We start from the raw sequence: 27,727 nt of genomic DNA, 5'->3' as shown, positions 1-27,727 counted from the left end.
GCGTGACTGAAGGTTAAATAAAAGTTATTGCATGTAAGATATTTTGACTTTTTATCTTATAGGAACCGAAAGAACGAGAAGCGCCGCACGGAGGACATTTCACTGGAACACCTTCATACAGGAACTGTCGTCACCTGTAGCCGGATGTGACGACACGGAACTTAAAATGGCGGCGCCCGTGGTAGCGCAGGGAAATTCGGGATTGAGGTATGTTTGAACTGTAAATAAAGCGCTTTATAGCACATATTCACAAGTGTCCTATAAATAATGGGGTGCGTTATCAGTCACAGATACAATAATCACGTAGAGCCATCTGGGTCGTCACGTATTGCTTTAGTGAAGTGGTTCAGTTGCCACATTATTTACTGCTGCTACATACATATTTGAATGCAGATACAATATACACACACATACAAATAACGGCAACGACTTTCCCTCCCCGTGTAGCCACAAGCAACGTCGAGCCGCCTTAAAGAAAGAGAGGAGAAAAAAGAAGCGACAAGAATTGGCGAAGCTGAGAGATTCAGGTATCGGTTATCTTTTTGTTTTTAATGGATAGGAAACAGAAGAGAGGGTTTCATTTTTGGGCACTGTGTGTCTACAGAAGTGTCACGCTTCCCACCAATACTATGTCATGCCTGCGGTTTCCCAAAGCAGCACATAGGAAATCCTGCCCTTTCTGTCCCTGCAGAGTTAGCAGAAGAGGATGGAGAGGATGAGACTTTGCAAGATGCTGCTGATGATGATGAGGAGAGGAAAGCCGAGGAAGAAAGGTATGTATCCTATGTCTTTTTCCACAGAGATGCATCTCAAAGGTGGTGTTTGTTTTCTGCATTTACTGTGCAGTGATACAGATCTATATCATCTAATTTCTCCTACTGCTGATTTCACAGACCTTGATAGATCTGTGATTAGTTATGAGGGGTTAAATGGGATCTGTGCTGTATGCAGGCAGCGACTGCACCTGGAATGGCTGGAGAGGGAGAGGATCGCTCAGGAGCAGTTCCAGCAGAACCGGGAGAGAGAAGAGGCAGCGATGAGGAAAAAGGAGGAAGAGGAGGTACAATTCAGAAACTCCTCACTGTGGCGTAGAGGTTTAAGAGAGACACTGAAAGCTGCTCAGTAACTGAACATTACTACTAAATGTTCTGGGAATATAGAGAAAGTATTAGATGACTAATATATTTACTTTTTTGTAGTTGTGAGAGGCATCCTTAAATCAAAGAATGAATTGCATTTGCAGGGGAAAGCGGGATGTTGTTTTAATGTGAGAACTCTGTAAATGAATGTTAACCTGTCCTGTATCTTTCTTTCTCTTTCTGCAGAGGAGAATAAAGGAAGAGTGGGATGGACAACAGAAGAAGGAGCAGGAAGCCTTAGAGCAGAAACAGCAGGAGAAGAGAGACAGAGAGGTGATTCCTGCTCTAGGAGGATAGAGAAAGAGCAACATATCCTCTTTCATTTAGTTCCCTGGCTGAAATGGAGCACCTTTTCTAGTCAGTCATTAATTTAATTTAGGCATGAAATACCAGATCTTTATTTTTTTCTTATTTAAAGTGTGATGTTTATGAAAATAACAGTGGATTATATAAATGTTTTCATACTTAAGAGTGGCCGTCAAAGGTACATTACAAGAATATCAGAATGCTTTCCTGTGTATTTCCTGAAATTCTTTATTTCATGAGTTGTTCGTTAATTTATTCCTCATCTTCCTTAACTGAGAAACACGCAAAAAGGTACAGTACTGCAGATCACCTGCTTCCACAGGAGGAGGATGTATCTTTTTTTTGTCTTCATAGAAAAATAATTGATTTCGGGAACAAAACTGTTTGTTATAATGTTAGGTAAAGCGGCTTAAGAAGCAACCTTCATAATGATGCTGTCTTTTCCGTGAATACGTGTTTGAGTGTGAATTTGAAATGCCCAAACCTGATTATGCGGTTTTCTCTTTATTGCATTCTGATTGGGGATGTGATTTGAAAGTCAAAGGGAAAACCACATACGATAAAGATTTAGATGATTGAGACTGTGCAACTGTACTGAAATTCTTTTGAAAGATAATGTTTTTTACATTCAAATCAGTGGGTGCTTATGATGCTAAAACCTTATTAAATATTCTGAAAATGGATGCTGGCATTGTGAGATTTTGCATGTTATTCAATCATTTTTTTAAATTTGCTTAAATAAAGCGAGGGATGTTGCCAAGATATTAGTTTCTAAAACACGGGATTCTATTTTATGGGTCTCGTCTGTAATGTGTGTCGTATGGCATTGATACAATTGTCTGTCACAGACCAATGAATATATACGATAATGAGATTTTATATTCCACCGCATAACAGAAATGTATGTATTGTAACTTATCCCCCGACTGTCTGCTACAAATGTGTTCTTAACAAAGGTTGACAGATACCTCCTAGCTCACTGCAGGCTTTTTACCAGTCCTGTGTTTGCACCATTTATAGGAGGCAGTACAGAAAATGCTGGACGAAGCTGAAAGTCAGGTATGTATAAAGCTGCTCTGTGTTATAATGTAACAGACTTTTCATTAGTGCTGGAAAAGTAAACATCCTGTTTTTAGGTGGCTTAAAGTTTTAGTTCACCTCATTCTACTTCAGATTTACCTCACTTTCACACAAACCGCTTTTATGCTGCCGGTGTTTTAAACAGAGTGATAACTGTGATGACACTGACTCAAGATTTTATGACAGAATTGACTTTGGGGTTTCATTTTCTTTGTGTGTTGCGGGACAGCTGGAGAACGGTGGTAGGTGGCACAATCCTGAAGCCCCGCAGGATTATGGCACAGAGAAAGACAGGGCCAACTGTCCTTTCTTCATCAAGACAGGAGCCTGCAGGTTTGGAGACAGGTATGGCATTGCTTGGTTTATTATCAGTGTGACTTTGGTGAATTGTTAACCTGTTTGTTTATTTATGGATGGATGTATTGAGGCCAGGTGGTTTAGTGTGTAAAGTAATGGTCTGATTACCTCTGTGACTGACCATGTTTGACCCTAAACAAGTTACTTAACTTCCTTGTTTCTACAGGTGATATAAATGAAAGTACTGTGATGATTGACTGCACAGCAATTAGTCCCTGTACGTCAGTTTGAACGCAATGTATCGGCCAAATGTTGCTGTGAAACTCACATGCTTTGAGAAGGCTCAGTGTGGATGTTCATGTTCCCTCCAGATGCTCTCGGAAGCACGTCCACCCGGCCGCCAGCACCACGCTGATGATCAGGGGCATGTTTGTGAACTTCGGCATGGATCAGAGTCGCCGTGATGACTACGACACGGACGCCAGCCTGGAGTACAGCGAGGAGGAGGTGCAGCAGCAGTTTCTGGAATTCTATGAAGACGTGCTCCCAGAGTTCAGCAACGTGGGGAAGGTGCTGCAGTTCAAGGTAACCTCACTGCTGGAGCCGATCCATAAAAAAAAAAAAAAAAAAAAAAAAAAAAACTGGAAGTGACCCCAACCCTGCCCTGCAAAAACCGAGAGAGGATTTATTTTTTGCCTTATAGTAGTAAATATGATTTCTATCGGACTTCTTTTTAATAAAACAAATTACAAATCTATCTTTTGGGAATCTTATCGGAAAGGAAGATGTTACTGTTGTTAGGCAAATATGTTAATAAGACAGTGTCCAATCGAGAGGAGCCCATTCGCCCCATCGTGCTCGTTTGGTGTCCATTAATAACTAAGTGATCAAGGATCCTATCCAGTCTGTTTTCGAATGTTCCCACATTGTCTCTTCAGCCACATCGCTGGGGAGTTTGTTCAGATTGTGACGCCTCTCTGTGTGAAGAAGTGTCTCCTGTTTTCTGTCTTGAATGCCTTGAAGCCCAATTTCCATTTGTGTCCCCGGGTGCGAGTGTCCCTGCTGATCTGGAAAAGCTCCTCTGGTTTGATGTGGTCGATGTCTTTCATGATTTTGAAGACTTGTATCAAGTCCCTACGTAGTCTCCTCTGTTCCAGGGTGAAAAGGTTCAGGTCCTCAGTCTCTCAGTAGGACTTTCCCTTCAGACCTGGAATAAGTCTGGTTGCTCTCCTCTGAACTGCCTCTAGAGCAGCGATATCTTTCTTGAAGTGTGGAGCCCAGAACTGTCCACAGTATCCAGATGAGCTCTAACTAGTGCATTGTACAGTCTGAACATCACTGCCCTTGTTCTCAATTCTACACTTTTGACAATATACCCTAGCATTGTGTTTGCCTTTTTTATTGCTTCCCCACATTGTTTGGATGGAGAAAGTGAGGAGTCCACATAGACTCCTAGGTCTTTCTCATGTGATACTTCATCTAGTTCTATTCCTCCCATAGTGTAGTTATAGTGGACATTTTTGTTACCTGCATGTAATACCTTGCACTTGTCCACATTGAATTTCATCTGCCAGGTGTCGCCCACAACTGAATGTTATCTAACTCACTTTGAATAGCCTGTGCTGCCGAGATTGTATCTGCTGAGCCACCTATTTTAGTATCATCTGCAAATTTGACAAGTTTGCTAACTATCCCAGAGTCCAGATCATTAATATAGATTAGAAAAAGCAAAGGTACTAGTACTGATCCCTGTGGAACTCCACTAACAACCTCACTCCAGTTAGAAGTGACTCCTCTAATCGACCCTCTGTTTCCTATACATCAACCAGTTCATAATCCATCTACTTACATTACCCTGAATACCTACAGCTACAGTCCTGGGTGTGCCGGGGATATCACTGCACATTCATGGTGGCTTTCGTTTCAGGTGAGCTGCAACTTTGAGCCCCACTTGAGAGGAAACGTGTACGTACAGTATGAAACGTAAGTGTCTCTCTGAAGGGGGTCTATTCAGTGTGTGAAGCCAGGGGAAGAGAGTGCATGTGCCAGTGAAATGTGCTGTGTTTTGGTGTGTAAGAACCAGTCTTCTCATCATAAAACTTGGCATCTGCTTGTGAATGATTATAGGAAAAGACTTCTGTTTTTAAGAAAAGAACATCAATGCACACACTTTCATTAATGAATTAGAAATATGATCTAATGATGTATGTCCTGCTCTTTCATGAGGCATGTTTTGATTAAATTGGGGCTTTACTGTGAATTTCTGGAGCTTTTAAATCCTCCCTGTGTGTTGCTGGTGTCGCCCCAGTGTGGCAGGTGTGTGACCAGGGTGTGTGCTGTGGTTTGTGTGCAGGGAGGATGAGTGCAGGGAGGCCTTCATGCAGTTTAATGGCCGCTGGTATGCAGGGAAACAGCTGCAGTGCGAGTTCTCCCCGGTGACTCGGTGGAAGATGGCCATATGTGGTAAGCAGACCAATACAGCCATAACCTCGGCCTGTAGCGTGTCTATAATGCACCAGGCTGCAGAACAACAGCAACTCCAAAAAATGCTTCTGTCCTTTTCTCAGGCCTCTTCGACAGGCACAAGTGTCCGAGGGGCAAGCACTGCAACTTCCTGCACGTGTACAGGAACCCCGGGAACCAGTTCTGGGAGGCGGACCGGGACCTGCACATGTCCCCTGACCGGGGCAGCCAGTTCACCGGGCGCTTTTCGGAGCGTAGGGACCGGTCCCGGAGACGGTACAGCCGCAGCCCCGACGGCTCCCACCGGCGCAACGGGGAGTCGGACCGGCGCCGCAGCGGGTACCGGAGCAGGAGCCGGGAGAGGAGACGGCGCCAGTGCTCCAGCAGCCCCGAGAGGAGCAGGAGGCGGAGATCCCGGAGCAGGGAGCGCAGGAGGTCGCACAGCAGGGAGCGGCACCGGTCCAAGGGCAGGAGCCCATCCCGCTCCCGGAGCAGAGAGAGAGCCAGGCGGAGGGGCTTGCACGCGGAGTCCAAGTCACGGCCCTCCGTGCGGAAGTCGGGATCCAGGAGCCCCAGCGGGGAGGGGGCGTCCCGTGCCGGAGAGCCGTCTCTGAGGCGAGCGAAGAGGAGCGGGAGTGGCGGAAGCCCAGAGCGAGCGAGGGACAAGCACTCCAAGAGCAAGAGCCCTGGCCACAAACACGTAAAGAAGAGCAAGAAAAAGAAGGGGAAGAAGAAGAAGAAAAAGAAGAATAGGAAGAAGAGCAGGAGCAGGTCACCAAGTGGGAGCTCGTCGGCAGATTCAGGGAAAAACTCAGAAGGAGAGGGTGAGACAGCCCCCCAGGACAGCGAGACGCCTGCGGCCCAGGAGGCCCTCCAGGAAGACAGTGTGCCGGATGAGCAGGGAGAGGAAGGAACGGGAAGCGGCCCTGCAACTTCATAAAGGTAATCAGAGTGGGGGTGGGGTGTGTGTGGCAGATGCAACAGGGACTGAACAGTGGCTGCAGAGTTGTATCTCAGTGCTTCACATCCTAAATGTGTCACGACTGTCAGATCAAGCAACTGTGTTGTAAAAACAAAATCTGTATAGAAATGAATTATTTCCTGTGATATTTGTAAATAAAGTTTTTTTCTTTTTCTTGTGTTTACATTTTAAACGCCAGGTTCCCTCAGTTTATTCAGTCACACACCCAACTTCATCTCCAGTAAAGCAGTCTGGATAATAATAATGACACCTCACTGGTTATTTAAGAACAAACTGCTCAAGTCACATGACACGCCGGGGGAGGGGTGTACTTCACTCAACCAGTGAAGGTGTTTCCTGTACAATCAGTTCCAGGAGTGAAAGGTGTTCAGGTTTCAACTCTTTCATAGAAATGACAGGAAAGGTTTATGCCCTTGGATTCAGGCTCGAAACTGTCTCTGATCTGGGCGGTGTTTTACACAGGAGCGGGTTAAAGCTGCCACTGCAGCAATTGAACAGACAGGCTGTTTCCCAAAACCTTAGTCTCTTTCTGAACAGTTGACTAATATGACCTGATCATGATTAAGTGCAAATTATAGCAATATACCATTAATTACAGAAGATAGATGGCATCCAAGCAAAGGATACTTTAAAAACTTTTTTGTTTTTACAGTATCCTTTGCTTGGATGCCATCTATCTCCGCACTCAATATCCATTATTTTATTTAACTTATTTTCACGCTGCTTTTTAGTAACTGAGAAACATCGGCAGCATTTATCAGTGTGTGTGAATTTAGATTTAGTGTGGGAGCAACTTTATAACGCTGTTCTGTTTGAGTTTCCCGAGGATTATGAAGCGGTCTTGAGTCTTCCGATCAATTCTAACGCAACAGTTTCTAACACTCCAGCACTTACCCACACAAGATGCCATGAAAGCCTGTCGTTGCTCTGGTGGTATCCGCTGTGTCGGTATGTATTCTTGTGCACACGTGGAGTCCGGGGAAAATGACATGAAGCCCAGCTGGTGTATACAAATTTATTTCCTTTGAACACCAAACACCGCAACACCGGTTCACAGAGACAATGGTACAAAACACAACACCTTTCACTGTGGGACAGACATGGTAGTGATGCCAAGTGCACGTACAAATGGATGAAATCACGTGGGGGCGGGGGGGTGACCTACAGAAATGAAGGAAATACCTCTCGGACATGCACACAAGGTTTTATTGTTGTTGTCTGTTTAAAGTTATTCAGGCCTATAATAAAAATCTCCGCAGTCATGTCGATGGCGATATTCAGGTTCTCTCCCCCATTATACACAGTGATACTTTTCCAATCGGGTATCGGGCAATGAAATCAAAAGATCTCCGTCATGCTTTAACTTCACAGTAGCCTGTTGTCATAAGCAGTTCATACCCAAATTTGGGGCTAGACTTGGCCAAAGGAATAGAAAACAAAACAGAAAAAAAACTGAAAAGTCTTTGGTTTAATAACATATCCCTTTCTTGCGTCCCTTTTTAACAACACACAACATGCACAGTTCATCCTAAAATATAATTTGCTTTACAAAATATCAATTCTGACACAGTGTTTCTTTGGTCTTAAAACACTCAAACGGCCCTGATATGAATCCACATCCCCCGTGCCTGTTGCAGGTTTCATTTTTTCTCTGGCTTTTTCATTTTGTTGTGTGTGTAAACTAGAAGTGCTGGTCTCATTTGTCTCTCTGGCTCAAGAACACCTAAAACCTTGGATCTGTCGCCCTCGAGATATCCCCCACATTTTGTGGAAAACGACAAAACACAAAATTGACCTACGGTGACTACGTGTAACGACCACAGTTGGGGGGTGAGGCCGGACTCTAAGACGAACGGTATTCGATGGAAACACAATTATCAATGCAAAAACAATACCACCTTGTTGTGTGTTTGATATCGTGTTCTGGAGATCTAGATTTCATGATGAATTCATAAATATATCTTCACATGCTACACAACCTTCCCCCCTCCCATGCAACGCCTCTCTCAGGGCTGTGTGATGGGACATCGCAGGGAAAGACGCTCACGTCATTGCAACAGCAGTAAGGACAATGTTTTTATGTTGATAATTGTACGTTTTCATGAAATACTTCACAGTTGTCCTTTGCACTATTGTTTTTTTTTTTTCTCATGAGGACATGACAACAAGGTCGCACAGTTTGATCGGGCTGCAGAAACACTGTTTAAATATCTTAAGGCAGTTTTAAAGTCTCTGTAAATGAATACTGAACATATGATCTGGTGATCCCTTCGTTATTAATTCAAATTCTGCAGAGTGCAATACTGTGTGTGTGTGTTTGTATAGTACCAAGCAGTAGGTTTTAAAAAGTAAACAACGATGAGTGAAATGGGTAAGACATCAGTACTGACACGAACATGAATACAGTTAGCATTACATTAGTTGCAGGACACAGAAATCATAGGCAGAAAACAAACTAGTGTTGGAGATGGGTTGGCGAGGCGCGGTCAGGCCTATGTCAGTCCAATCTCTTCGAGGACGCTGCGCGGGGTCTCAGCTTCCTGCGGGGGGGTGGGGAGAGCATCAGAGAGAGTGAGATATGAGAGAGAGAGAGCGAGCACAGCAGTCCTGTCGCTTTCAGCTCTGAGCACTGGATAATGGAAACAGCAATTATGCACCACAAGACAAGGAGGATTCATAAGATGGCGAAATACAGATGAGCGAGGCCAGTGGAGGGGAAAAAATGGAGGGGCGTCTCTGGGCCTGTGTGCTGGCACAAGGACGATGCTGGGAGATGTGGTGCGTGAATGACATTAAAGAGACAGTGCGCTTTAAGGATCATGATTTTTAGGTTATTGCCTTCTGAGGACTTTCCATTCACATGTTTGAATGGCACAGGTGGTCTAATATATACTTCATTCCTCCCCCCTTCTGCTTTTAATTTGTCTTAATGGATGCAGAACAACTTCCAGATTACAGGTATGTGGAATGTGTAATGCTGTGGTCTCATCATTCTACAAAATACCACTTCTCTGAAAGCCAGAGGAGGTGTTATCAGGGAATACCTCATCGTTAATTAGCTTTCCAGCCAATCAGACCGCTCAAACCTAGGTGCGGAGCTTGCCCAGTGCCTGTGTATCTAGGTCAACAGGAGTCAATGAGTTTCTGCTGCTGATCAATACTGCACTGATCGCCCTGGCCAGATACAAACATACAAATATATACACAGACCAATCAGGCACAGCTTCTTAACAAGATTTATAGATACTAGGACACTAGGCAAACATCTGGATGAGAGTTGAATTCCCACAATCCATTAATATATTCAACATTGCTATTAAAAATAATAATAATACTAATATAAATCAAATGCCATTTAAATCACAGGGCTAAAAAGCTTTACTGTCTCTTTAATTGCTAGATGACGTATGTAACCAGTGACACTTACTTTAGCATCCTAACATGAGGTTTGCCACAAAGTAAAGAGAAGAGTTGCATAAGGACAAAAATGTTGCAAACACTGATTTACACTGTACAGGGAGAAGGAAAAATAAATGTGTTTTGATTGGTTTGTGACCACATTGTGACCCAATCTTTAAATATAAAAGCTGTAAAACAGTTGAGATTTACAACACATCTCATACATTAGCTCAAAACCCAAGATAAGAGAGGTACTAAGAGCACTCAATACAGGAGGCCACTACTGGCTTCCTACCTCCCTGTGACGAGATGTGGAGGCACTGCAGGTAAAAGCACTTGTACTTGTACAAAAAAAGATTACTATATTAAAATTTGACAACAGGAACAACAGAATATGCAGGAAGACTCACTACAATTAAAAAATAAACACTCCTTTCTCGGTGCTTCAATCCCGTGTCCGCTGCTGAATACAATAATAAAGCTGTGCCTGGCCGGGAAGCAAACATTATTACTGGTATCATTCGTTTTTGAGAATCTAATTACCACTCAAAAATTAATTTAAATCAAGCCATACAAATATATTTAAAAGCAAATATGAAGTTAAATTTTATGGAGACCGGAAAAGGGGAGGAGATTCACTTTAGGAGGTCGTCCCCGTGTATTTAAATGTAAATTCTGGGGGTGAGGGGGTGAGTTACATAATGATTAAGATTTAATTTGGCCATCAACCCGGCCAAAAACCCAATCTGCTCAAGAATGTCAGCTCCAGAGAAGGGGGCTCATGGGTGCCAGTAAAACACACGAGAATAACAATCTTTATTGAGAAGAAAGCTAATAATCCTCGACCTTTGTTGGAGTCGGATTATGGGAACAAAGCATTCCTCCTCCTAATTAAAACTGATTTAATACGATCTTCACAGACAGTGTGTGAAAGCCAAACAACGGTTCTGTTCAAGCATGGTCTATAGTTACATACACATCTATTTATAAAGCAATCGGGATACAGCCACAGACACAGCGAGAAGAGTTTTGCTAAGGTGCGACGATGAAGCTCAAGCAGTTTTTTCCTCTTTTATAAAGACTAGGAGAGGCGAGACGCATCTCTTTGATTTTATAGTCCATAAAACACAAATGTACAGCTGAACCCGTATTGAAGATTACTCAACTACCCCTGGCGACTGGTCTCCGGGAATGATACTGTTCTGAAAAGCGGTCTTGTGTAAAGCAGAAAAGCACAGAGGGCATCAGGCATCGGTAAACAGCAGCAAAACTCGGCAATAAAAACCCATTACTCCAAAAAAGCCACAGAGAGAAGACGTGTGGCATATGATGATATTTTATTTATATGGAGGCCTTGACTGAACAGGTTTCACACAGAAAACACAGCAGGACAAACACGCTTCAAAAGCAGCCCAGGAAATGCAGAGAACAGTCAGTTTTCAGGTGTCGCCAGGTATCTATGTCTCCCATCTGCCATAGACGTCAAATCCTTTTGCCCAATTCAAATTATATAGCCTATGCTCTCACTCTCGGAGGCTAGATTAGTCTTAGTTTACAGGGGGGGGTGTTCAAGCTTACGAACTTAAAAACTTGTGCATAAATGTTAACTACAATGGGGTTCAATTCAATTTTCTCACAAATACGTATTCTGGACTGCCCACTGCAAATAATTTTGCAAATAACTAACTGACAGCCACCATGTACACCGATGCACTGTTTGTATCCAGTTGTTGTTCAAGCCCAGCTTATTCAGCTGATGCTGTAAGGAGACCTCCCATTGACGGTGCTCCAGACGATGCAGTATATTAAATTACTCCCACAGCAGAAATAATAAGCAGCCGCCCACTTTAATTCGTATTGCAACAGCACGCTCTACTCACACACTGTCATCCCGAGATTGTCAAATACACGAGATTCCATTTAAATAATTGAGCTGGTCTGGTTTGTGTACTCTTGTTCTTTGGGGTACACCAAGACAAACCAACTAAATGTTCATCATCTGTATTGAGTCGAGTGATCCCCCCCACCTGTAACTCAAACGTGTTTTTCAGAGCCTCGGCAACAAGTGTTGTTACATTGTCTTGAGCTTCATGAAAACAAACACCAAGATCTTTAAAAATGCCTCCCTATTAAAACCTGTTCAGTGCATACATTAGCTTATTATTTGTAATGTATTCATACCTTAATGTTTCACAATTACACAAGTGCTCTAACATTATAAGTAATGACAAGGTAATTTTGAGAACGAAGGAACACCTGCTGTGAAAGAAATAAGCGCTTGAGAGGTTTCATTTCCTTTCAGAAGACTGATCTTACCTTGGATAATGGGATTCCTCCTTCAGTAGTGTTCTTGCCATATAAAACAGGCAGTTAAAGGGGAGAAATGTACCTTATATAGAGCTGTGGTTGAAAACAGTCACACCAGGAGTTAGAACAGGGGGTGTAAACCTCAGACTGACGCTATATGATTTCAGTGGGAGCGGCAGTCAAAGGTTTACAGCTCCCCCATCTTAAATCAGATCAACCGAAATAGTTTTCACTTGCTCTCGGGTGAATGAGCACCGTCCAACATACTAAAAATATCAAATCACTGAACATTAATGATTATTGTTCCTTAAATTAATTAAACTAAATGAATCACAGATTAAAATGCTTTCAAATACAGGATAAGAATATAACTTGACACACAAATTGTGCAGTTGTATAGGTAGAGATTATAAACATACTATATAGTTAGATAAGTCCTGAACTAATGGATAGTTATACATAGTTACAACTGATAAAGTGGTATTGATTGGACCTTACTCCCCCATCAAATGCTGTCTCAAGACAAACGTCTTTATTTGAACAGTGTTAGAAACATGACTGTTCATGGTTTGGGTGTAAAGTATTAACCATGTGGGCTTTTCTTTGTTTTGATGGGCACAAGAACAGTTAGCATACTTTCAAGCTGACAGAGAGAGGAAAATAATAAAAACATTAACAAAACACTAACACAAATAAAAGGAGACATCTGGTCTTGAGGAATAGGATATAAAATCCCCCTTCAGAGACTGTTCTTGCCTCTGAAATGCCTCTTCAGTTTAATCTGCATTTCAGCCGGGTCAAAAGGACTCTACTGTGAGACACTGTCCCTCGAAGGGGCCAGCACAGATTTCATGAAAACAGTGAATGAAAACACTGCCTCCCTATTACGGACGAGGACCCCAGTGATTTGAGTCAGATGCTTTTCACATTCCTCCACCACTAAAGGCAGCATCCAATGCTGTTAACATCTCATAACTGATCACCAGGGGCTACGTTTCGGGTTTATTACAACACAGTATCACTTCCTTACGGTTTATTGACAGGAGCAAAAATGGTTTGGGGGGAAAACAAAACAAAACGAAAAGACAAAAACAAAAACAAAACAAGAGCTTGTTTACAGTACACAACGCATGCATTGGAGAGACTGACAACAGCACTACAGCCAAAAAAAAGAAGATGCCGCACAGAGAAGAGGTCACATGGTCAAGCAGCGATGGGAGATTGCGCACGCGAGCCAGGCATGGATGCAGCGGCAGACCCCCAGCCCCAGGAGCGCAGAGACGACGGGAGCCCCTCGCAGGCAGGTCAGCATGCAGGAGCAGCAGCGCGGCCTTTTAGTACACAGGCACATTAAAATACTCATGGCGTGGCTATAGGGAAGAAACGCACAACAGCTTATTGAGAGACACGAACACAGACGCGCAAAACCCCCAGCTCCCCCCAACACAGTGGCACCGGTTCAACAACAGCAAGCAGCAGGTCAGGCTGAAGGATGCAAAACACAGGGCAACGCATATCACAAACACACAACGCTGCAGCGCTGGGGGATACACAGAGCTGATGCCCTGGCCTGTGAAGTTATAGATTTTATAAATATGCATTTGCCAAGAATATCGGTAATTGCACTGCATGGCAAATGAGAAATGAGCTCAGTAAGAATGTCATCCTCACTTCTGCCTGCCTGTACAAAGCAATACAACAGTGCGTTTAGTGGTTAGTAGAAAGCAGCTCTAACTAAAAGCAGTTAAGAATCTCATCAAAATGTAAGGCAGTGATTGAAAATATTCAAATCTCTAAGCGAGTGAGGTATGGGTTATAGAGCTTTACTACATCCTGACCATTGCTATGAAAGGCATTTAAGTTTAGCATCTGCAGTGATCTACCTTTTCTCTCAACTCTTTGCAGACTGAAGGTTTATACTGACACTAACTCACTGGCGAAGCCTCTTATTTCCAGCCTGAAAGACAGATGAGCACAATCCCCCCCTGTGCTCAGAGGGCCCAGGTAAGCCTACACTGCTCCTCTTTATTCGCTTGCTACTCACAGACATTAAACTAAACATTTCACACCACCTCTTAGAGTCAGCCAATCCCAACCCAACTCGCCCACAAAGGCCAGAAATTGGATTTCACACCTGCCCGATTAAGTTCCTACAAGGCAATTCATTTAGCAAGACTATATACCATAAGCACATTGCTTCTGCAATATTTTCTATTTAAGAGCCATTAAATAAGTTTTAATTTCCCCTCAGAAAAACCCACATCCTGGAATTTAATTTTGCTCTATCGATCTGAGCCATCAAAGCCTTCAACCTGGCTTTTAATTGCGTCTGGATGCCCACAGCGGTCATTAGTAGCCTCTTTGCAGCACAATTATGTTTTTCAGGTAAGCAAGAGTGTAACAGAAGAAGCTAAGAAATTAAGCATAAGTTTCTATTACAAATTCCTTACTTACAAGTTACTTGCATTTATCTATCTAATCCTAGCATTACTAGAAGGGGAACATTTTTGTCCTCTCTCTGCGTCTTCAGCTGACCTACAACGCACAGCTCTCTCTTTAGTTGACCTTGAAGAGTTGCCATGAAAACATGGTTGCAAAAAAAGGCGATGCAATGGTGCGATTCTCAGCACTGTTTAGATAATAACACACTTCATAGTAACTCAGTGCGAGACAGGACTCGCTTACAGTGGAACCATTCAACCAAACATGCATTTTCCTAAATACTATATAATACTAAATACTATATAAATTATATTATAAACTATTATAAATTCCCACACATACTAAGAAATGCAGTATGTGCGGGTGAAAAGCAAAGGAGCCCCCCCCACCCCAAGTATTTACTTGGAATTTTAAAAATGTGCTAGTGGTTTATTTTTCTTCTAAAAATATACAAAATAGGGCAGAAGGGTGTAAATGCTGTGAATATGTAGATAAAGATGCAAAAGTATTATGGGCTCAAGAAGAGTGTTTGGTAAAACAAGCACCTGAAAAGGACAACACCAATGTCTTCAAAATCCAAATCAGACCAGCAGCAGATCTAGAATTAATGGCCTCCTGCTCTATTCAGAAAGCTTTTCACAACAGACCTCACGATAGCACTAGTACTGGTGATGCGATCAATATCACAAGTGAATCGACTTCCATTCACTGCCGCTTTCTTCAGGCCTTTGGTTCATAGGTTTTTGCCACTGAATGCCAGAGAACATCTGGTGTTGGTTTACCATCCTGTGTTGCAGAACATTTTTCACACTTTACCAACCTGCTTCTTAAACTAGTGCAGCCTACCCAATAAAAAGAGTTATGATTATTAAAATGGCCTTCTATACTGAATAATCAATCAGACGTCCACCAGGGTACAACAGGAGATAAATCCTTTTCTTCTGAGTATTCATATACAGTGAAAAACAACTTAAAAAAAAAAAACATTATATATATATATATATATATATACATACATACACACACACACTCACCTAAAGGATTATTAGGAACACCTGTTCAATTTCTCATTAATGCAATTATCTAACCAACCAATCACATGGCAGTTGCTTCAATGCATTTAGGGGTGTGGTCCTGGTCAAGACAATCTCCTGAACTCCAAACTGAATGTCTGAATGGGAAAGAAAGGTGATTTAAGCAATTTTGAGCGTGGCATGGTTGTTTGTGAAATACTCAGACCGGCCCGTCTGGCACCATCTGCTCAGTTACTGGGATTTTCACGCACAACCATTTCTAGGGTTTACAAAGAATGGTGTGAAAAGGGAAAAACATCCAGTATGCGGCAGTCCTGTGGGCGAAAATGCCTTGTTGATGCTAGAGGTCAGAGAATGGGCCGACTGATTCAAGCTGATAGAAGAGCAACTTTGACTGAAATAACCACTCGTTACAACCGAGGTATGCAGCAAAGCATTTGTGAAGCCACAACACGTACAACCTTGAGGCGGATGGGCTACAACAGCAGAAGACCCCACCGGGTACCACTCATCTCCACTACAAATAGGAAAAAGAGGCTACAATTTGCACAAGCTCACCAAAATTGGACAGTTGAAGACTGGAAAAATGTTGCCTGGTCTGATGAGTCTCGATTTCTGTTGAGACATTCAGATGGTAGAGTCAGAATTTGGCGTAAACAGAATGAGAACATGGATCCATCATGCCTTGTTACCACTGTGCAGGCTGGTGGTGGTGGTGTAATGGTGTGGGGGATGTTTTCTTGGCACACTTTAGGCCCCTTAGTGCCAATTGGGCATCGTTTAAATGCCACGGCCTACCTGAGCATTGTTTCTGACCATGTCCATCCCATTATGACCACCATGTACCCATCCTCTGATGGCTACTTCCAGCAGGATAATGCACCATGTCACAAAGGTCAAATCATTTCAAATTGGTTTCTTGAACATGACAATGAGTTCACTGTACTAAACTGGCCCCCACAGTCACCAGATCTCAACCCAATAGAGCATCTTTGGGATGTGGTGGAACGGGAGCTTCGTGCCCTGGATGTGCATCCCACAAATCTCCATCAACTGCAAGATGCTATCCTATCAATATGGGCCAACATTTCTAAAGAATGCTTTCAGCACCTTGTTGAATCAATGCCACGTAGAATTAAAGCAGTTCTGAAGGCGAAAGGGGGTCAAACACAGTATTAGTATGGTGTTCCTAATAATCCTTTAGGTGAGTGTATATATTTTTATATATATATATATATATATATATATATATAAAATCAAGTTATAGCACAGAGATATAGATATAAAAAAAACAAAAAACAAAATAAACATGCTGGACACATGGATTTCTACACACTTTTGCACCTTAGCAATTTTCTCAAAAATAATTCGCTTTTACTTAATTCAGTAAACAGGAATTATTAGATTCAGAGAGCAACCTCACCAGGCAGAAAACAAAACAAATCCACCGCAAACCACAATGCTGTTAGTGTCAAAGGGGAGAGGGGGGATAAATAAATGAAAAGATGAAGAAAGGGCACCCCAGGCACACTCCAACTCTCATCATGCAGATTGGGTGAAACCCCAACACTAACGCAGCGCTGCACCTCGCCCCAACGGCACCCAAGCAACGTTTCAATCCATCCATCGATGCCACGTGCACAGTGCAGGGCGCCCTGCCGAAACCCATGCTGCCCCAGTGGGTCAGGACAGTATTTACCAACAGTCTGGAAGGGGCTGCCACTGGAGGGCAAGGCCTCAGATTTCTCCCACTTATAAGATATCCTCAGTTGACAAACCTCCCCAGTCTTCACTCTGGCTCTACGAACACAAAATCAAGCACGTCAAGGTTTTCGGTGTCATCTTGCACAACACTGAGACACAAGTCGTGTGTGTGCGTGTGTGGAAAAGGTTCCTCGTGATGAAGGGAAGGAGCTTCAGAGTCACAAGGCTCCTAGTGAAGAAAAACAAGCCCTAAGGATGGCTAAGGATATGCCTTATAACTGTTTTACTGGGTAATCCTTACTCTACTGGTGTTCTCAGTTCCAGTTATGGACTATCCACTTTTCTGTGCACTTCCCTTCTAACCAAGCTCATCCATTAAATAAATCCTTTGTTCAATAAGAATGATGTTGAAGGGTTTCAGTTTCACAAAAGATATTTCATCATACTAAAAGGGGGAACTTCTCATTTACAAGTCATACAGACTGGCTCTTTGTCTAGCATGACTAAACAAGCTGCACAAATGCCTCCGAGACACGGGGGCGGCACGCACTGCACAACCGAACCCTTACACTGAATCCCTCCGCTTCCTTCGTCGGTGACCGATCACTTCGTACGGCTTGTATTTTCACTTCCACTGAGCCAACAACCACTTCGTTTGATTGCACAATTTCCAGCCTTCGAAGTAGTGATCATGTCGGTCAGTGCTCTTCCAGTTTCATTTGGCTGAGGGGCTTTCTTACGGTCACGTCTTCACAAGCATGCCTGAATGTGCGTTTGTTTCTGGTGAGAAGTGCGTTGGCAGAATTTAAGTAATAAAACAGGTATTGTGTCAGACATCTTCAGCACTGAATTGCAGGAAAGCCACACAAGACAACTTTTTACCAAGGCAGGTAGGTTTAAGTGAAACTCTATAAAAGGTCTCTCCGACAGAGCTCACAGACGCACACGTTCCTGCCAACGAGGACGGGCTTCAGATGGTGTCAAGCCTGGCTCTTGCACAGTATTTGAAGGCTTTAGCTTGTCAGTGATTCAAGCTTTACAGTGCAAATGATAAGGTACGAACCACTTCACAAAGCAGATTGCTAGCCTGAACAGTAGCTCTTTATTACTATTTCTGTGGATAGGACAAGTTAATTGCGTCCTTTCAAATGCTTCATCTCTCCATGATGAAATTGCAAAGCTTTAAAGTTCTTTAAAGTCATATTTGTGGTGTTTCCCCGATATAACCCAGTAATTGTCCTCATCATAGCATATACATTTTCCTTAGCTTCATTATACATGTTTACTACAAAAACTCTTTTGATAAACGTTTCTCATCCATTTCACAAATCTCACACAAAGGATCGGAACCTGAAAGAAAGGGCTGCCAAAACATTCACTACCTTTGCACATCATTTTCAGTTCTGCTTCCTGACGTGAATCTAATCACGCAATCCACAAGTGTGTGTTATAAATAACAAATAAAGTGAAATGCCATTCAGCTTGCCTAGAAGTCTACATCTAACCCTAGCCCTAATCCTAATGAGACGAAGGAATAAGCCGTCATTTGCAGCAGAGTTTGTTGTATAATTAATGTACACAGTAGCTATTAATTGCATGTTTAGTGGTCTACATACCAGAAAGTGCTGCATCAGTGAATAGATGCAGACACATCAACAACATAATTAGTCACGTCTCAGAAATTCAGTGTAATTCTGAAACATTAATGTCTCTGCTGGTATATTCAAGTCTTGTAAACATTTGTTCTGGCATGTGGAGACTGATCAGGTTGTTGCACTAAAACTATACTGCCGTGTACCATTTGAAAACATGAAGGCATTTCATTGGCTTAGTTGTTACAAGGGTTAATTAACAATTCCCAAAAAGCATTTAGATTGTGGAATTGAGCATTGAGACAGTGTAAAGAAAAAAGGAAATTGAAGTCCGAAAAGAACAGGGGAAAAACCTCCAAATCTTGTTTTGTTTTATCCGTTTTCCACTTTAATAGCTTCAAAACACAAAAGCAGAGAGTGGCCCTCTGGGGTAAAGCAGGAGTAAAGGACGAGAATAAGCGCTAAAACATCTAAAGTAAAACACAGGCAGGATTTGAAAAGGGACAGAAGGCAGAAACCGCACAATACTCTAATCCTCAGCAACTTCTATAGCTTAGGACAAAACGCAAGCAAAAAAGAACTATACATTTACATTCCTTATGAATATTGAAATGGAAGGAAAAAACTGGTTTGGTTTGAGAATGAAGTTAGATCTGAATTGCATAAAGCAGTTCTCGCACTGTGCCAGTTTTCCATGTCAAAAGAATACATAAACAAGTAGAAGCATCTCTGCAGTTACGCAACTATAAAGAATATTATAATGTAGGTATCGTTCTGTCTGATACTGCTTTTAATCAATTCAGGAATACAAATCGCTTTTCAAAAAGATTTTCTTCCGCAGATTTAAGAATCATAGTCAGTCCTCAAACACAACTTTATTTTCTCTTCTTTCTTCTAACGGTTTTTGGATTGACCCACCCATTAACCGACAGGTAGACGGGTCAATCTTTAGAAGTCAAAACTCACAGCTTTAGGGACGCTACAAGCAGTCTGTGACAGAACACACACTAATTTGTGTTTAGGACCATCACGACTAAAAACTAGATTTATCATTGTGATATTCAGCTTGTAAGAGTTTTGTTACCTGGATGAAACCATTTTGCAAATAGTATGTACATTAAATAAGCTGTGATTGCGAAGCTCATTTCAAAACTCATCTAAAATGGACAGGGGAGGCTGTTGGGGGCAGAAAGCCAAAATAAAAAGGATAAAATACGTCACATAAAAACGGCCACCAAAAGTACGCAAGGAGATGCTAGCGGGAGACACAGCGGCAGGAGGAAAAGAGAGGGAATGGGAGATTGGACACTCCCACTCAATAGGAAAGGCAGACTGAAATAAAAATGTAAAATCAAATCATCTACAGCTGGGTTAGCGCTCTGCGGGCAGCCCCAGTCCAGGGCCCTTACCTCTTGGAGAAGGTCTGCCTGTTCGATGGCCTTCAGCACGTTCTTCTTGGAGGTCTCCTGGGCCTCCCCTCCCAGCAGGAACTCGTCCAGGATGAAATAAGCCTTCTCGAAGTTGAAGATGATGTCCAGCTCACACACCTGGAAGGGACAACGTAACCTTTCATCGAACACAGAGACTGAGCGAACAAGCCAAACAAGCCCTCGGGCGATTTCAAAAGGGCACATATACAAACAAAACAAAATAACATGCCATGACACAAAGAAGGATTCTGGACAGTTGTTTTAGTCCAGGTGTTTTGGTGAAGGTGGGAGGAAGCCATCAATGCATTAGAATAGCTTAAAGCATCTGGTGTCAGTAATTGCCCAATGTTGCTATACTCAAACGAACAAAAAGCTCTACAGGAAAACCACATGATGCAACCACTCACACTGCCAAAGTACTTATCCAGCAGCTCTACGTATCGGTGGATGATCTCCAGTGTGATGAGCTCATTGTCCTGGTCTTCAATGGCACAGCAGAAATACAGGCTAGCATACCTGGAACACACAACCAACAGGACACGGATAAATACACACGTGTTGGGATGTTTTAGTGCTGAAGTCTGACGAACACGTGTTGCTCGCCCTCAAGATATTTTTCAATTTTCAATAAACAGTCACTTTACGCTCTTAAAGAAGCCGACGAAAACAACCAATCTTATGTCCCACAAATCTGATTTAACTTTGCTTTGCTTTTCCAGAAGCCCACCAGAGCATGTGACTCCCGCTTTACTGTGATCGTCAGCTGCCTCTGCTTAGCGCACAGAACAGCAGCTCACTGGACAGGACTAGACTAAGGCTGGGATTAAATCACACCACTGACACACCCGCTAGCAGAAAACAGAAGAGTACTCAGGTGTGGCTTCATTGAGTAAGATGCTACTTTCTGCTAATCAAATCTAACCGTGGATGGGTCAAAGTTTCGATTTAATCCATCTTTAAGGTGCTGTGGGATTTTAATTGATCATCTTTTCCAGCACACCCAATGATTGCAAGTCAATGGACAACACTAAGTTTATTTGACAGATAAAAAGCTCTGCACAGCACGGGACCACAGGTACAATTCATTATCACAGAGTGAACTTTCCATTCTCAACCAGTGCGATTCTCCCCCGTGTTACACCTTCCCGACAGGGGGGAAATATCAACACATGATGCAATATTGTGTAAATACGAACAATCCGACAACAGAATGTGCTCAGCGAAGGAACGCGGACAACAGCAAATACCAGAGAAGACAGGAAACCAGTGGCACCTGAAAACATCTGTGTAACAATCGGCTACAGCTGAATAGACAAGTGTAATGTAATGATATCGGCCAAGAGCAGCTTTTGTTAGCTGTATCAAAGGACTACTGAACACCCTTTTATAGAATATTGGGATATTCACATTCCGGAACTCTAACTTGCCAACACTGGTCGAGAATTGCAAAGTGTCGGAGGTCTGAAGTGGTCTACAGAAGTCGTGCCTAGTGCGCTCATGCAAGGATTGTGCGTGTCGTCACTCTCGGAAAGCGTTGCCTACACAGAGAGTGAGGCAGACTACTAGAAACAACTGCTTGACACCGCTGCAGGCTTTTGACTTTTCCCCACAGACGTTCCTCTCAACATCGAAAATAATATAAGCCCTCTTCAAACCTACAGTAAAGCCTCTAATTATTTATGATGTTTCTAGCCGAAAATGTTACACAGCTACTAATGCTATTCTTTGATGCGCGTTGTATCTGATATTCCCGGTTAACTCGTCTTTATTTCAGATCTACACAAAGGAGTCTTTCTTGTCTTGTGCAGAAATTCATTCAGAGAAAATCTGGTACGGGGATGACTGGGGAAAACAAACGCCTGTCAGATTGTTGTATTTTTTCTTCTATTATTATTTCTGTCTTCATTTTCTGGCGGGTTCGTGTGCTGGCTAATCTTGTCTCGTATGTGAGCAGAATTTAATCTCTCCTTTGATGTCGTGTAATAGAGACTGAAGGCAAGGCTTTGAGTGCTTATGTTCCTCCAGAAGACAAATTAACCACAGGAGCCCACTGTGAGGCATCCTGGAATGAAATGCATGAAAGAAAAGACAAAAGACAAAACTAAAGAAACTTCACTAGGCAGTTCCAAATCCTCACGATCATCAAATCTAAAGGGATATGAGGTTATTATTATTAATCGATGGTAAGTAACTAGTAAGTTAGGATTGAAAATAACTGATGAATGGATAAGGCCTTATAAACAAGACAAAAGCATCTCTTTGAACAAGTCTCTATCCTGAAAAATTGTGTTTTACAATAACAATAATGACATATAATGAACACATTTAAATCCTCTGACCTAGGTTGGCTGATGTCAAATATTAGAACATTTTACCAACTCAGCGGAACTATAAATTGCTCCCCTCACTAGAATTGAGCAAACATTGCTGTAAAAAGCCATTAGTGTCCATCATGTCTGCCTTAAACCACGATGATATTCAATCAAAGTCTGCTACCGTATCGGGAGCATTCAAACCCCTATAACACATGGATAAAATAACCACTTTATCTGAAAATCATAACACTGGATCAGGCTGACGCAACGACGTTTAGTGTGTAGTAAGGAAAACTCATTTATGAGTCTTGGAGCTGATGTTATATTTGGAATTGACTCAGGGTTCACGGTTAGACCAGCGATGTCAACATCTCTCTCTCTCCCCCTTTGGTGAATCAAGCCATTAAGAATTTCAACTGTACGGCAAGTTAACCTGTCATGTTTAAGGACTCGCATTTTTCCGACCTCCCCCCGTGTTACACACTGCACCTGCCATGGTTTAAGATTGGGGTCGGCTCGCTCTGGAGACTCGCAGCTGAACCGAGACGTAATGCATCGGAAGGATAACAAGGCTGGCCTGTTAAACGGCATTACTGTACTGCCCTGCTTCTCCACGGGTCAGGTGCGCGTACCAGATGACAATCCACTTGTTCCTCAATTACCACTCACAAAGGACTGTCAGTAAGTTGTGGCTGGCTAATCACAGGTCATATGCTAGTGCCTTTCTAAAGCGCAACACAAAATACTTATTCAGTAAAAGCAGTTGTTTCCGATTGCTTTTTAAACACTGTAAATATGAACTTTTTATCCTGTTTCCTCAAAGCACTAGTATATGTTCAGACTGTACAATGCACTAGTTAAAGCTCATCTGGATACTGTGGACAGTTCTGGGCTCCACACTTCAAGAAAGATATCGCTGCTCTAGAGGCAGTTCAGAGGAGAGCAACCAGACTTATTCCAGGTCTGAAGGGAAAGTCCTACTGAGAGACTGAGGAACTGAACCTTTTCACCCTGGAACAGAGGAGACTACGTGGGGACTTGATCCAAGTCTTCAAAATCATGAAAGACATCGACCACATCAAACCAGAGGAGCTTTTCCAGATCAGCAGGGACACACGCACCCGGGGACATAAATGGAAATTGGGCTTCAAGGCATTCGAGACAGAAAACAGGGGACACTTCTTCACACAGAGAGGCGTCACAATCTGAACAAACTCCCCAGCGATGTGGCTGAAGAGACAATTTGGGATCATTCAAAAACAGACTGGATAGGATCCTTGATCACTTAGTTAATGGACACCAAACGAGCACGATGGGGCGAATGGGCTCCTCTCGATTGTACACTCTCTTACATGATATAGGATAATGAGAATACAAAGAAAAAGACAAGTCATTTTACACTCCCAGTTCCTGTGTGGCACAAGTTACCGGAGGAAATATGCAGCTGCGTTCAAAAACAAGCACAAGCCATTTTTCCTGGTAATTGTCTTCGCTGGCTGGCCGCTTTCAGAGCCCGTCTGGCAGCGGGAGGCTACAGACCGGTCAGTGTCCCAGCAGGCCGTGTTTAGCTGCTGGTTGTGGGTCAGCCTGCTCTCACAACAGCAGGAGCCCATCTCATTTGTTGGCAAGGCAACAGTAGGTAATGAAGCACAAGTAATATTCTCTCTTTTTTCCCAGCCGCCCGTACGCGCTCCAGCTTGCTGCTCTTTGTTTGGCACCAACATCAAGTATGTTAAATGAGCAGCCGAGCATAAACAGCTGATCTCATCCACACGGTTTAATGTCCACTTGTCAAGAATGCAAGGACTGCTGGGTACGCAAGGCAGAATGAAACAAACACAAAATGAAAAAGCCGGAACAGAACTTTGGTCTTCTGCACGATTTCTGAGTGCAATGGGAATGATTATGGACGGAAAACAAAGGGTTATCTTTACATTTTATGCAGAAATGAAGCTAATCATTGCGTAACAGACAGGATTTCCTGAGCTACAAATTACGACATTTTTCCTCATGTCACATCTAGGAGTAGTGTAAAAAATCAGGCCCATTCTCACTACCTGTAGTGATGGCTCTGACAAGTTCTAACACAAATAAACATACCGCTGGTGTGAGGCAAAGGCAAGTGAAGAACAACGCTCACCTTTTGTAAACAATCTTGAGGTCTCTCCACTCCAGGAAGCTGCACATCTTGGGCTTACGGGCCAGCACGGTCTGCACCAGCTCCCGCGTGATCTTCTTCTTCTCCTTGTCGGACAAGGGTACATACCATTTCTGCAGTCTGAGTTTCCCCTGCCGGCTAAAAAGCAGCATGAACTGCATCTGTGGGGGGTCGGGGGACAGAGAAAAGGTTGAATAAGAACGAGGGAAAAACGCAGTTACAACTCTTAGGCATTCAGGAGAGAGAGCGAGAGAGAGAGAGAGGAGGGTATAAGAGGATATTTCACCATGGTAAAGCTGTGGCTCTTATTTTAAAGATGGGGAACGGGGGGGGGGGGGATGAGACCACAAGGGTTGTTGATTGGTGGGCAAAATAACGAGATCTCTGCACAAGTTCTCCTCTCTGCGCCTCATCAGATGCAGTGAGGTTCACTAAGACAAAGTGGACATCCCGGGCGGAGTTGCTGCTGATCATTTCAGATTAGTGGCGCGTGGTGTATCTGATGTTTCTCTGGACTATGTTTGACATGGACACAATATCTTAATTCTAGCATCCTTATTTTATCCTTCTGCCAGCATAATGTAGAAAATGCAAACCGCAGAAAGAGCAAAGGATAATGGAGCTGGTGCCTTTGGAAAACAGCTTGAAATCTGACCCTTTTGTGTAAGGAAATCAACAGCCATCATAAGACAATGGACACTTGTCTTCCAGATCATAAGGAGACCAGAGAAGACCCTGTCCCTGGATGTATAAACCTCTCCAATTAGGACAAGGAGTTGACACAGAAACCACATACTATGGATAATTAAACCAACATTCAATTATGCATTTAAAATGACTAAATTTCTCAAATGTAGTGGACCAGAAAAAACAATGATTTGTAAAGCCCTGGTCGATTTTCCGCATAATTAGGCTTAACAAACGACTCCAACACAATGTCTATGTCTGGAGCAGAGACAGACAAATAAAAAGCAATTGCAAATACATATGCATAGTTTTTCTACACCTCTGGCGAAAACCCGGCATTAGTAAGACTCAATTTCCACGCACTTACTATTTGGAAATCCAGAGACAAAACATGCACAACCAAACTAGTGTCTGCCTCTGCCCCCGCCTGTCCCCACCCTGTGCCAAAGCAGACGGGCTAATGCCAGCCATGAAGCGGTGCTGTGGCATTACACTATTGCACTAGACAGACCCGTTTATTGAGCAACACAAGTTTTAAAGTCTAACCCAAACCCATAACTGGTCCATGTCTATCTCAGTGTTTAAACCCGTCTGAGCACATGCAACACACACAGCACGGCTCTCACCCAGTCGTGATGAAGCGACCGGCGTCTTCCTCATTACATCAGTGCTTTCTGTGCGATTTAAACCGCTGGGCTGAAACTCAACGCATGCATCCGTGCACTGATGCGTGTAATCATGCTTGTAATCGCACTGTATTTGCAGCCTCCCCGTTCTGGTCGCGCAGACTCTCGCAGCTCTGCGCAGATCTGCACACTCCGGGCGCTCCCATTGGCGGAGCCCCGCAGACCTCCGGACGCCTGCGCTCCGTGAAAGCGAGCTGCTCGAGTGATGTGTCGCGCATATTAGCGGCGGAGGCAGCAGCACAGGCCATCCCGAGTTAGTTTCCCATCAAACCCTGACAAAACACCGCCGTGCAGAAGTAAACGCACGGTATCTGCCGCCGATATAAAAAAAGTAACCGTACAAAATTATGGCGCTGCTTTGATCTGGTTCTCCTTCCACTACAGCGAAGTAGTTTCACTGTATCGACACGCATCATATGACCATCATGGACTTACTGATCCATACAGTCCTGATCAGCAGCTTCCCGGTAATCGGCCGGGTGAGTCCGCAGCCCCGCACAACTCACCATAATCTGTAGTCAGGCTCCCCGGACAGAAACCATGCGCAGCAGCGGACACACAGCGCGGCCAGTTCAATATGCTCGGCCCCCTCCGTCTCCTCTCCGGGATGAATCATGTACGACCCAGCCCGGCGCTGATTGGCTCCCAGACTCGGATGTAGGCTTGTCATTGGTTGTTTAATACCGTTATCTCCGCCCCTTTCCGACACGCAGAGAGGAACTGAGCACTCTGTGAGGGCAGGGCGCCTGTCAATCAAGACATCGGCGAGAAGACCCGCCTCCTCTCTGTACTGTTGTCTGGAGAGGAATAATAAGAGGGAGGTCTGTGGTTTCAAGTTTAGTGCATTTGTCTTTTGAACCCTATAGTTGGCTCACTAAATTGAATGTATTAATCTCAGACGGGAATAGCATGTTTTTTTTTTCTGGTGAGGGTATATTTTGTTGTAGTGGTAAATATGTAAGTGAATCTGATGCATACATTATATAATAGTTTTAATAAACCTACACTATGACTATTCTTGAGTCATTTCACAGATACCTGCTTTATCCAAGGTGACATCGTGTAGGTGTGCTGGGTGAGGACAGGATACAAACAACACAAAAAGAGCATGCACATTGTTAATCTTATTGTTTGCATAGTGTCATGTATACACGTCCATACAAGCTAAATGAAATGTTTTGTAGCATTTACCTTTTTGCACCTTTTTTTCAATGCTATGATGTGTTATGTAGGCTATATAAATAGGAGGCAAAGTTCAGTACTTTTAAATTAAGAATAACCATCTTTGTCCATGGTCATCTGGTTCTTAAACACCATTTGTTACTGTGCTTAAATTGACCAAATGTAACACTTCCCCAGATCCCAGGCAGATGCAATAATAATAATAATAATAAAAACACACAATTAAATCTCAACTTAATTACTTAATTGAAACCTCTAAAATGACTAAATAGTGTGTTTGGTTAGAACATTAATTTTTAATGGATTGAAGTTCCAATGTAGTCTAAGAAACATGACATCACCAAAGTTTTAGTTCAACAATAACTTTAAAAATGGGCTATTAAAATGTATGTCCTGTACAAAACCTGCTTTCCCATTACAATTTAACTTACATTCCCCCCACTCTTTCTTCTACAGTGTATCTTCAATATATGTTAGTTCTTCAAATATTCCTGTACTATAAGTTTAAATGTACCCTTTCCTAA

General features: G+C 43.0%; 2 protein-coding genes across 5 annotated transcripts; one reads left to right on the top strand and one right to left on the bottom strand.

Annotated features, from left to right (window-relative positions):
• The first annotated feature begins 103 nt into the window (after positions 1-103).
• On the top strand, positions 104-6,420 carry zrsr2 (zinc finger (CCCH type), RNA-binding motif and serine/arginine rich 2). Its single transcript, XM_066705882.1, has 11 exons — positions 104-207; positions 448-527; positions 692-773; positions 952-1,060; positions 1,326-1,412; positions 2,466-2,504; positions 2,755-2,870; positions 3,194-3,407; positions 4,750-4,805; positions 5,176-5,285; positions 5,390-6,420. The coding sequence occupies exons 1-11, from the start codon at positions 167-169 to the stop codon at positions 6,223-6,225; spliced, it is 1,770 nt and encodes a 589-aa protein (XP_066561979.1). The 5' UTR covers positions 104-166; the 3' UTR covers positions 6,226-6,420.
• A 1,964-nt stretch (positions 6,421-8,384) lies between these two features.
• LOC136750802 (AP-1 complex subunit sigma-2) lies at positions 8,385-26,654 on the bottom strand. 4 transcript variants are annotated; one of them, XR_010816963.1, is made up of 6 exons: positions 26,528-26,654; positions 24,631-24,809; positions 20,583-20,691; positions 20,155-20,292; positions 17,149-17,249; positions 8,385-8,807 (listed from the first exon to the last, which is right to left on the bottom strand). XR_010816963.1 is itself a non-coding variant. In XM_066705880.1 (5 exons), exons 1-5 carry the CDS (start codon positions 26,528-26,530, stop codon positions 8,760-8,762), a joined length of 477 nt encoding a protein of 158 aa, XP_066561977.1. In that variant the 5' UTR covers positions 26,531-26,654; the 3' UTR covers positions 8,385-8,759. The 4 variants fall into 4 exon arrangements, 2 of the variants coding, with proteins under 2 accessions (XP_066561977.1, XP_066561978.1); XR_010816964.1 differs by lacking the exon at positions 8,385-8,807 and adding an exon at positions 12,992-13,343; XM_066705880.1 differs by lacking the exon at positions 17,149-17,249.
• Positions 26,655-27,727: the final 1,073 nt, after the last annotated feature.

Source organism: Amia ocellicauda, chromosome 6, assembly GCF_036373705.1.
Source record: "Amia ocellicauda isolate fAmiCal2 chromosome 6, fAmiCal2.hap1, whole genome shotgun sequence".
Lineage (NCBI taxonomy): Eukaryota > Metazoa > Chordata > Actinopteri > Amiiformes > Amiidae > Amia > Amia ocellicauda.
This window is presented reverse-complemented; position numbering and strand designations above follow the sequence as displayed.

Excerpts from the sequence above, each read along its gene's own strand:
- zrsr2 (XM_066705882.1), top strand. The coding sequence starts at position 167 with ATGGCGGCGCCCGTGGTAGCGCAGGGAAATTCGGGATTGAG. Across the intron at positions 208-447 it reads CAGGGAAATTCGGGATTGAG|CCACAAGCAACGTCGAGCCG; the intron begins GTATGTTTGAAC and ends CTCCCCGTGTAG. Across the intron at positions 3,408-4,749 it reads GGAAGGTGCTGCAGTTCAAG|GTGAGCTGCAACTTTGAGCC; the intron begins GTAACCTCACTG and ends CTTTCGTTTCAG.
- LOC136750802 (XM_066705880.1), bottom strand. Across the intron at positions 20,293-20,582 it reads TGGATAAGTACTTTGGCAGT|GTGTGTGAGCTGGACATCAT; the intron begins GTGAGTGGTTGC and ends TGTCCCTTCCAG. Across the intron at positions 8,808-20,154 it reads AGGCAGACCTTCTCCAAGAG|GAAGCTGAGACCCCGCGCAG; the intron begins GTAAGGGCCCTG and ends ACCCCCCCGCAG.